This window comes from Sinocyclocheilus rhinocerous, unplaced genomic scaffold (assembly GCF_001515625.1).
Source record: "Sinocyclocheilus rhinocerous isolate Xijiao unplaced genomic scaffold, SAMN03320098_v1.1 scaffold162, whole genome shotgun sequence".
Taxonomy (NCBI): Eukaryota; Metazoa; Chordata; class Actinopteri; order Cypriniformes; family Cyprinidae; genus Sinocyclocheilus; species Sinocyclocheilus rhinocerous.
In genome coordinates this window covers 15,838-27,076 of record NW_015627229.1, presented here as the reverse complement: position 1 = coordinate 27,076, position 11,239 = coordinate 15,838, and the positions used below count along the sequence as shown (strand labels likewise).

At 37.2% G+C, this 11,239-nt stretch overlaps 2 protein-coding genes across 5 annotated transcripts in view; one reads left to right on the top strand and one right to left on the bottom strand.

The window, feature by feature from the left end:
* Window positions 1-1,131: 1,131 nt before the first annotated feature.
* Window positions 1,132-7,250, top strand: LOC107722777 (tubulin tyrosine ligase-like family, member 9). Of its 4 annotated transcripts, none has more exons than XR_001637840.1 (13): window positions 1,132-1,398; window positions 1,991-2,083; window positions 2,158-2,269; window positions 2,362-2,547; window positions 2,636-2,704; window positions 2,813-2,903; window positions 3,802-3,842; window positions 4,516-4,603; window positions 4,710-4,768; window positions 4,861-5,057; window positions 5,170-5,283; window positions 5,388-5,468; window positions 6,476-6,539. XR_001637840.1 is itself a non-coding variant. In XM_016531260.1 (13 exons), exons 1-13 carry the CDS (start codon window positions 1,310-1,312, stop codon window positions 6,544-6,546), a joined length of 1,299 nt encoding a protein of 432 aa, XP_016386746.1. In that variant the 5' UTR covers window positions 1,132-1,309; the 3' UTR covers window positions 6,547-7,250. The 4 variants fall into 4 exon arrangements, 3 of the variants coding, with proteins under 3 accessions (XP_016386746.1, XP_016386740.1, XP_016386754.1); XM_016531260.1 differs by having other exon boundaries at window positions 5,380-5,468; window positions 6,476-7,250; XM_016531254.1 differs by having other exon boundaries at window positions 5,380-5,501; window positions 6,476-7,250.
* Window positions 7,251-7,862: 612 nt separating this feature from the next.
* LOC107722732 (uncharacterized) overlaps window positions 7,863-11,239 on the bottom strand; it is a 4,700-nt gene continuing 1,323 nt past the window's right edge. Inside the window, exon 5 of the mRNA XM_016531206.1 lies at window positions 7,863-10,152. Coding sequence (XP_016386692.1) covers window positions 8,796-10,152 — 1,357 coding nt within the window. The 3' untranslated portion in view covers window positions 7,863-8,795. The remainder of the gene's footprint in view (window positions 10,153-11,239) is intronic.

Below are 11,239 nucleotides of genomic sequence, written 5' to 3'. Positions count from 1 at the left end.
TATAAGAAATGACAAAGACACAACATAATTACTAAAATTAAACTAAAATGAAAATGCAAACTACAAAATTACAATCTAATTCAAAATATTAATAAAAACTAATAGCATCTCAATTATATTACAATAACACTGAAAGATCTTAACACCTTTTTATGTAAAAAATGTGATTATGTGTTACCGGCATGAACACTAGCAGTGTTCTGGTAGCCTATATGAATCTCTGTTGAATTATCATTTAAATAAAAAAATATTGACGATTTAGGATCTTGTGCAGGGATCGAGGACCACAAGGGGGCCTCAGCGACTTTCAAGTTGTGTGAAAGACGGTTTAAAACTATTTAAAGTAAGTTATACTTAGTATTTTAATATATAAATATTTAAAAAACGATCAATTAAATCTGTTGTAGAAAAACTGAGGGATTTTGAGTAAAAAAGATTGATAACAACTGACAGATAATTTAACCGCTGCCTTCATTCTTCTTGACATGTTTATATGTGTCAGATATGTGAAAACACGCTGGTTAAAAAGCGTACGTTGACAGATTACGTTGGTTTGGGCACATTTTTGTGTAATAAGCTTCATGCTTCTGTGCAGCAAGTGAAGATGCACCTTTTGTTTCCTTGGGGATCATTTTATTTAAATTATGCTGCCACCTAGTGTACATTCATGCCGTTTACGCCAAGGAGCTCTACAGTAAACAACAAGCATTTCCACCATCGTGAGTGTTATTTCAACCTCCATTCCGCTGTCTTCTGCGTCTATGTATTGTTCTTTTATAGTCAATGATTTAACAGGAAATAATAATAATAATAAATCATCTGTATATTATACGTGGTGCCTGAGAGCAGAGTTTATTTATTAATTTATTTATTTAGGAATTGAAACATGCGGTTGATAAGAAAAAGGTAAAGATTAATTTTTACAACAACAAAAAAAACATCATTTAACATACTAAACAATATATATTCGGGAATAATATATTATAATATAATAATATATAATATATTGTTTCTCCAATAGAAGCAAATTCAAGATTCATAATATGTGTGAATGTGTAGCAGAGACATATCTGAGACTAGAGAGTGTTGGGAACAGAGCTCTGTTTCTGCTCGCTACACGTCGTTACGAAATGCAGCGAAGCGATTGGTCCGCTCGGTGGTTGCTATGACAACATATAGACTACAGTTCTCTAGTCTCACGCTGCTAGTGTCCAGCTGTTAACAGGCGGTTAGTTTCTGATATGTCTAAGAATAAGGTAAGAGGGTGACTTTTAAAACAAACGTATTTACAACTGAATTACATGATATTATGTTTCCGGTTTGGTGTAACAAACTTACCTTAAAACAGCAGACAGCTGGACCAAAAGGGGCCTACAGTTCACAGAAGAAGAAGGAAGGGTAAGTCTGTTAGCGTTTGTTTAATACATTCATCCTACAATTTGGGGCCTGTAAAATGTTATTTTATCTATTAAAGACATTATCACTATTATTCAGCTATGATGCACCAAACTGATGACAAAAATGACAGTATAGACGATTATAATGTTACAAATTTTTTTTTTAAATTTCAAATAAATTATCCCACGGTTTCTAGAAATGGTGTAATGTTTTCTGTTAAAAGTTTCTTGAGCAGCAAATCAAATCAGCATATTAGAATGATTTCTGAAGGATCATGTGACACTGAAGACTGGTGGAATCATGCTGAAAATTCAGCTTTCAGAAATAAATATTTTACAATAAAACAGGAAACAGATATTTTAAAATGTTTTCCTGTATTTTGATTAAATAAGTGCCGACTTTGTAAGCATAAGAGATCTTTTTCAAATTCATTAAAAAATCTTACAGACCCCAAACTTGAATGGTGTAGTAACTGCATTTTTAAAATCATTTTACAGTTTCTCTAAAGTTTAAACTTTAAACTGTTGTCTGTATGTATGTATAAAGGATAAAAGGTAGTTTAACAATCCAGTGTGGTTCATTTTCATCTCAGCGAGGGAAGGAGCTGTATACGGTACAGATGTGGCCTGACCAACACTATACAGGACGTCCTAAACCAGAGACCAGGCTGGGTAGAGGTGAAAGAGTAAGTGCTGTGCTTCTCCGTTGTGTGTCCCTGTGTTTCATGCTTGCATCATGCATTCATGTCTCTCCATGCAGTGATGGCGATTGGGACTTTAACTGGTGTGATGTTGGGTGGCTAAGAGAGAACTTTGATCACTCGTACATGGAGGAACATGTGCGGATATGTCACTTCCGCAACCACTACGAGGTCTGTATTATACAATTTATATGCAGATTATTACAGATTACGACTGAATGAATGTGTACAGAAAACAGGCATGAATTGTTTGTATTTTTCAGCTGACCCGTAAGAACCTGATGGTAAAAAACCTGAAGAGATATAGAAAAACTTTAGAGCGGGAGGCTGGGCGTTTAGAGGCGTCCAAATGCGACTTTTTCCCCTGTACGTTTGTGCTGCCCAGTGAGTATCACATCTTTGTAGAAGAGTTTAAGAGAAGCCCCGGGAGCACCTGGATCATGAAGCCTGTGAGTGTTTATAGCAGTGCACTGTGTACAATACTGCCAAACTGATCATCAACAGGTCATCCGTTATTACCAAACTTTCCGAACACAGGTGGCACGATCACAGGGGAAAGGAATTTTTCTGTTTCGAAAACTCAAAGATATCATTGATTGGAAGAAGGTAATACACATTTGACACACTGACTCTGACAGGAATGTAAGTTCTGTGATTATTTACTATCGTCATCCCAAGTTTTATGTTGTGCACTGATGCTGTTGTTGGTTTTAGGATGGGTCCCGCTCTGAAGAACAGAAAGAGGAGGCTCAAGTTGAGAGCTATGTCGCTCAGCGCTACATTGAGAATCCCTACCTCATAGCTGGTATGTACCCATAATACAGGTGCATCTCAATAAATTAGAATGTCGTGGAAAAGTTCATTTATTTCAGTAATTCAACTCAAATTGTGAAACTCGTGTATTAAATAAATTCAATGCACACAGACTGAAGTAGTTTAAGCCTTTGGTTCTTTTAATTGTATGATTTTGGCTCACATTTAACAAAAACCCACCAATTCACTATCTCAACAAATTAGAATACTTCATAAGACCAATATAAAAAACATTTTTAGTGAATTAGTGAATTGTTGGCCTTCTGGAAAGTATGTTCATTTACTGTACATGTACTAAATACTTGGTAGGGGCTCCTTTTGCTTTAATTACTGGCATGGCATTGGCATGGAGGTGATCAGTTTGTGGCACTGCTGAGGTGGTATGGAAGCCCAGGTTTCTTTGACAGTGGCCTTCAGCTCATCTGCATTTTTTGGTCTCTTGTTTCTCATTTCTCACCCAGTCAAGCACACCAACACCATGGTCATTTAACCAACTTTTGGCCAACATTTCACTAAAAATGTTTTTTTTATTGGTATTTTTCTTATGAAGTATTCTAATTTGTTGTGAATTGGTGGGTTTTTGTTAAATGTGAGCCAAAATCATCACAATTAAAAGAACCAAAGACTTAAACTACTTCAGTCTGTGTGCATTGAATTTATTTAATACACGAGTTTCACAATTTGAGTTGAATTACTGAAATAAATGAACTTTTCCACAACATTCTAATTTATTGAGATGCACCTGTATATAATACATATAATAAAACATATAATAGCTTCAATACTTATTTGATTTAGCTCATCTTTTATTATTATTACTGAACGTATCACATGTTTTATATATGTGTGTGTGTGTGTGTGTAACATGTATATGTTATATCTATCACCAGGGAGAAAATTTGACTTGAGAGTCTATGTTCTTGTCACATCAGTAAGTGAGCTATTTTTTAATGAATTTTTTTTTCATGAATATCCAATGCTGTTTTTCAAGTACTTTCTCCAGCTGCAGTAGGAAACTTGAAAAAAGCCATTAATTTTGCAATTTCACAGAAATTATGGTGCATTTACACCATGTCAGAATTAGTGCAATTATGAGATTTCAATTGAGTTACAACATTAATAAACTATGAATTTACTCTTTGCTCTGACTTGTACCACCTGATTGTTCAACATCATGAATAAACACTCGAAATGAAAATGGCATCAGCAGTATAAAGCAGTTATTTTGTAATATTTCTGTTGAATAATTCCTATAGTTGACTGTATTGTTAATGTTATAATAGTACAAGAAAATAAATGCAAGTCATATAGTAGTTTAATGTTGCTCACACAGAACCGAATAGCTATCTTATATCCCTTTAAATAAACTTAAGTTTATTAATAATGCATTTTCATAACAACTGTTACTTGTTGTATTGTGGTTTTGTCTATTGATTACTGAAATTAGAGATTTCTTTTGCATCAACAGTGGTGCTACACAGTATTACACACAGCATTTTTGTTGTTGTGGTTGTTTCACACTTCACATCACTGTTGCATTTTCATGTTTTGAATGTTGTAAAGCTGTGCAGGCAACACAAAAAGCATATTTTTGTTTTTCGCAGTATATTCCATTGAAGGCCTGGCTGTATCGTGATGGTTTTGCTCGATTTTCCAACACCAGGTTCTCTCTTAGCAGCATAGACGATCAGTGTATCCTTTTGCATACATTTCTGAAATACACACACCCCCAATTTTATATTACGCCCCATAGTACAGGAATTCACTTGTTTGTCCCCTTTAACCTTGAAATACACAGACGTTCATCTCACTAATGTTGCAGTGCAAAAAACATCTCCTGATTATGATCCTGAGAAGGTATGTTGGAAGTAACTGGACATACTGTACTATTATGTTCATGAAGATATGTTTTATTAAAAAGCAGTAATCTATCTTTCGCTCTCTCTCAGGGTTGTAAGTGGCAGATGCAGCAGCTACGGCAGTACCTGACCGCTAAGCATGGTTTCGAGACAGTGCAGACTCTATTTAAAGAAATTGACAACATATTTATTCGCAGCCTGCTTAGTGTTCAGAAGACCATCATCAATGACAAACACTGTTTTGAGTTGTACGGATATGACATACTACTGGACCAGGATTTAAAGCCGTAAGAGTGCTTTATTTCTGATTGCTTAGTTTGACAGGATACTTAGCAGAACTGAATGAATGTGGGGATTGCATGGCTTAAAAAAATGACAGCACAGTTTGCCGTTATGCAGGTGGCTAATTGAAGTGAACGCTTCACCCTCCCTCACAGCCAGCAGTCAGGAGGACTATGAGCTAAAATACAGACTGCTGGAGGACACCTTGCACATTGTAGACATGGAAGGCCGGTACGGTTTGACAAAATAGTATAAAATTACATGAAAGAAGAGTGTGGAGGATTGTGTATGTTGACATTGTTGTCCAAAACATGCTTTTCCACTTAGTCTGACAGGCAAGGAGAAGAGGGTTGGCGGATTTGACCTAATGTGGAACGATGGACCTGTCTACACGGATGTCGGACTAGAGACTCTGGGTAGTTCTTGCCTCGTGGCAAATACACATCTCGGTCAGTGTCTTACATTGCCTCAATGGAGATCTTGGCCTGTAGTACACTCAGTGAGCCTGTTTCTGTGCTTAGTTGAGCTTAGTAGTTTTTGTACACTCTTAGACATTTTTTGAATGTCACACAGTTAAACAAAAAATATATTAATTCACAGTGCATGCATGATACTTCTAAAAAATAAAGTACCAAATAGGGCTTTAAAAAGTCTAGAAATTTCTGTCATCAAAACTTCCAAAAACTGTATGATCATAACATATTTGGAGCAATTTAGCATTGCATCACTTGCTCAGCAATGGATCCTCAGCAGTGAATGGGTGCCGTCAGAATGAGAGTCCAAACAGCTGATAAAAACATCACAATAATCCACATGACTCCAGTCCATCAATTAACTTCTTGTGAAGTGAAAAGCTGCTTGTTTGTAATAAACAAATTCATCAATAAGACATTTTAATATTAAACCGTCACTTCCTGATTCAGATGAGACAACTTTTTTATTGGAGAAAGCAGTATTATGGATAGAGGACTTGTATTTAAAAAAGTTTATTACCTCTTCATGATGCATTTGTTTCTTACAAAGATGAAGCTTTTCACTTTACAAAATGCTAATTGATGGACTGGATTCATGTTGTGAATTACTGTGATGTTTTTATCAGCCGTTTAGACTCTCATTCTGACGGCACCCATTCACTGCAGAGGATCCATTGGTGAGCAAGTGATGTAATGCTAAAATACTCCAAATCTGTCAGATGATGAAACAAATCTACATTTTGGATGACCCGAGGGTGAGTAAATTTTAAGCAAATTTGTATTTTTAGGTGAACTATTCCTTGAAGTAAATATACAAATTAAAATGTATAAAAGATAAAACAAAATGTATTTTTTTAATAATAATGCAACACCTATAACATTACATATTATAGCAGCATTTACTATCATCTCCCAATACAAATGGTTTTTGTTTGCTTTGTATTACACAGGCTGCGTGAATGATCGCCAGAAACAGCTTCAACAGCTTTTAAAGCCTTTCCCAGGACAGAAGAGGACATGACAACATGCAAATGACATCAAATTAGTGTGACAAACTATTCATGACAATCACACAAATACCCACAATTGTTATAATATGCACCTAAGGATTCAGATGATTGTAAATAGGAGCATTTAAATACCCAGAAGGCATAGCAAAGTCGCTGAAAATTTTCATTCACAACCTGAAAATGACACTGTCTGTGCTTGTTCTGGTTTAATGAGAACATAATGACGGTATCAATTTCCACATTAAAATAAATACTGTAGACGGAGGCTTTGATGATGTAATGAAAACTCTTTATTTTGTATCTCGTAAAAATAGCTGCATTCAACTCTACCAAAAACTCCCAGCAAAATAAAAGCACAATCTGACAATGATAGGACAAAAGTAGATTTTTGTGTGTTTTTGCCTGATAAGGGAACTTGACACAGTACATAACATACAAGATGAAATGGTGCTACATACAGTACATCAAGTATGAAAATGTGGTACCATGTACTGTATGGCCTCAACCTGTACCAGCTTTCAAGTCATATTCAAGTGCCTTGACAATGCATTACAGTACATATAAAACCACTACCATCATTGTTCCTGTAAAAATAAACAAAACATGCTATATTTACAGACATGAAGTACAATGTAATCACCTGAAAGGTTCTCAATAAGTAAACAAACATAGATAACCTTGACCATAATATCTTATAGGGGTGGGAATCTTTAGTCACCTCACGATCCGGATCCGATTCTGGGAGTCACGATCCGATTCCAGAACGATTCTTGATCTACTTTTTTCCTCCCTTATTAATTAATTAGTTTACCGACTTGAGAATCTTAAAATCCTTACATTTACATATCCTTACATAAGTAATTAAGTACTTTTTTAAATAATTACAAATTGAAAAAAATAATTAAAAGTTGTATGTTAAGAATTTTATACTAATATAACTTCAAAACTTACAAGCAAGTAGCAAATAATAAAGAGGAGCATAGAAACATATTACAAACAAAGAGTGCTTTAAGTATTTAAGATTATCTGAACGTTTTCCATTCAAGAACTGTGAGTGATTTTTCTTCATCTTTACTGTTGTTGTTTTTTTACTATGACATCATAGACAGCGGGAGATCTATTAAGCTGCATTCACGCACGGATCTCTGAAATATAAGAAATAATGTGGTTTGTCCTGTCCGTTTAATACCTTAAGACATAACTGGCTGTTTACATTAATTTTGCGTCATAAAACCATTTTGAAAATACGGGTGTTTCTAAAGCAAACTCGGTGTCATCGCGCATCTGGTTAAAAACTAAGCTCAGAATCAATTCTGAAATTCTCAGAATCGTTGGAGAGAGAATCGCGATGCATCGATGGATCGATTTTTCCTCCCACCCCTGATATCTTAACAGTTTACAGCTCAGGTCCTTCTCCAGCAACACACCACAAAACCACCATAAGCAATCCTAACAATTCACAATTCAACTACATCTAACTCACTGAAAACCTAAGTAATGAGTTCCAAAACATTCAAAGATAAAACATTCTTATTTAACTTAATACATGTCAACTCGTTGGTTTAATAAATAACAAGAAAATAAGTCCTTGTAAATAGCACTTTACAAAAATACACAGTCATTACAAAACATTCATTATTCATCTCAAAAAATATACATTCTTTGACCAATAGTGCTTACTAGACAAAGCCACACGCTGACATTCTCAGCCATACCTCCGTCAAATAAGAGATATGTGCACACTAGATTTAAGTACATTTATTTCATTTCATAGAGGATTTGTGCGTACAGTATGTAAAGATAACCTGCTTTTGTGTACTTAGGCAGATAAAATAAATATATCTTATTCAAGAAATGCACTTTAAAGTTCTAATGAAACAATGACGATGAAAAGGCATGATTTCTAAAGAGACGGATACGTTTTTTTTGAAAGTGTGGTCACATTTGCAGTTGTCCGGCAAATTTTCATAGGCAAAATCCAAGCGTTTTAATCAGAATCCATGCGATCCTGTGCACATTTCAAGTTGGTCTGTGTTGACCGACAAAAAGCTGAAAGTGACTTCTGTGTGAGTTATTAACAATAAACCTATTTTTTCCCCCTCGAAATGTCGCCAAAATTTTGCCAATGTGACGGCACTTGTATCCTTTTCACAAACAACTACAGTTAAGGATAATATTATGTTTTAATTAGCTCTTCTTTACAGTATGCAAAATGGAAATGTTTTTGAGGCAACTGAAAATTGCGTGAAAGGTGCACTAACTACTTGGCATATTGAGCATTTTTCACTTTGCCAGTAGTCTTGGTAGCTGACGTCACTTTTGCATCGCAGCCATCGGTGACCGTTCTTTTAGTGCCAGATCTTAATCGTACTTCACCAGTTTCGGCTCTCGGACCATCCTTAACCATTTTTTTCCCTGGACCACCACCTTCGCGTTTCATACCGACAGGATCCCGCCTATCAACCCCTCCACATTTTGCTCCAGGTGGATCTTTCTGTTTGTCTACCTCGTTTGACCTCGCAGTCTTTCCTTTCCTGACCGAAGAATGGGATTTGCCATTTGCGTTAAGTTCATGGGACGCCCTGCGCACGTTTCCCGCAGACTGCATGTGCTTCTGGTGAGCCTTTGCCGCCTGAGGACTGACCGGTTGCTGGTTTTTCGAAGTGGTGCGGTTTTCGGAGGTGGAAGCCCTGCTTTCGCTGCTGCTCCTCTTTTGGGTGTTGGCAGGGGGAGCTTTGCGCTCTAGCAGGGGGCTGAGACGGGAATGCCGCTGGTAGGCGTACAAAGAGCAGGTGCCGTTGCAGAGCGGATAGCGGATGTGGCAGTAAGGGCAGACGGGACGAGAAAGCTGGGTGGATGATGGGCTGGCCATTGAAGAGAAGAAGGCCCGTTGACCCTGCCGAAAGCTTTTCGGGGAGCTTAGGCGTGTCGGAGGAGCAGTATGAGGCCTAGGCCGGTTGCCGTTCACTAGGACACTTGCGGCGTGACCTCTTGTTTGGATGATGGGAACTATGTGCCGTCCGCTCTCAGACTGTATGGTTTGGATCTGGTGCCACTCAAGTTGAAGGAGGTGCTCTAAATACTTCTCTAGCTGCCCTACAGGTTTGGGCCGGGGAGCCCGCTTACCCTCAGTGTTGAGGAAGATGGCGAGCTGCCTCAGACTCCAGGTATTGAACGGAGGAGGCAGGAAGTCTGGGTAGCTATAGCTGACTTCATTGTTCTCCACCGTCCTGGGTCCAGGTATGTGAGGATGCAGGTCCATGGAGTTGATGACCTCAGCTCGGAGGTTGAGCTGAGGAGGAGTGCAGGGGGAAGGCAGCACAGGGAGCCTCTCAGAGTCGGACAGGTCGCTGGCGCTGTCCGTGTCATCCTCCTTGTGCTCTAGGAGGCGAAGTGAGTCCAGGTCTGGGACTTGTTTCTGTGGAGTGAACTGCTGCAGCATTGGCCGAGGAGTCAAAGGCAGCGATAGAGCACGACGGCTCTTCTCCAAGGCCACGTGGCTCAGTACCATCTCTTTACAGTACTGAGGCTCCAGCTGGATCTTTTGCCTCTCCTGTCCACGCTCGGGACAAGAGAGTTTGGGACGTGGAGGCCTCAGGTCTGATTCACCCTGTGTGCTGCAGCAATAGTTCAAGTGAGATATTTTATCAATATACTGTATTTATTAGGGCTGGGTTGACAACACTTGTGATTACTTTGACTTTCGTGGACTGATATCATTCTTAAATTCCAAGATCAATTCTGCTGATGCATGAACAAACATCACTAATGTTTTTTTTGTAGCATGTCTCCCATCTAATAATCGTAATAACTACAATTTGATCACAGAATTTAAAGAGTAAAATCACAATATTTTAGCAATCATGCTATGTGTTTTCTATCAGGCATTAAGAATCAAATGATGCCACATTCACAGATGAATCACTTGTTTCTGATCTAATTAGTGAAATGGGTTTCCAAAAAGGTCTGGAATTGTTTGTGATGCAGTTTGGTTCATTTGGACAGTTCACGTACACGCTGAATTGTTTCCAGTGGTTTCTCACATTGAAACAGTAACAGATTACTTTATAAGACAGAAGAGAGTGCTGGATAAGACAATAAGACAAAAAGAGTGCTGGATGAGGTGGATATTTACCTACAATCCATTTAAGGAAACAAAACTCAGAAATGTCATATTGTTTGTCAGTGATGATGAAGCAGATCTTTATTATGAGTGCAGCCTGTAAATGGATCTACTGCAGGTAAAGACAATTGAATTTCTAACCAGATATTCACTACAGTATAAAAAAAGGAGTATTTTTTAATGGTAATGGTGAAAGAAAAGCTAGCAGAATGAGCATAAGATATGTTGTAGATAATAGGGTGGAGCATATATAGTGCATTATATTACATATTCATTACATTTTTATCTATTAGTGATGTCTTAATGCACGTTTGAATAAATCTGTGGTGTTAGGAGTCACCATTTAAATTTCATCAATGAAGGAGTAGAAGCATAATTTTATCACTAGAAAGTTATAAAAAAAAAAAACTCCTGATATATAACAAAATGAATCAATATCAAATTGAGCTTGTGAATCGGAATTGTAAAATCTGTGTCAATACCCAGCTCTAATTTGTATCACTTTGTTTCTGATTGGTCAATGGCAGCATTCTATAGTGAAATATATCCATTTGTTTTATTTAATTTTGTTCTTTTTTTTT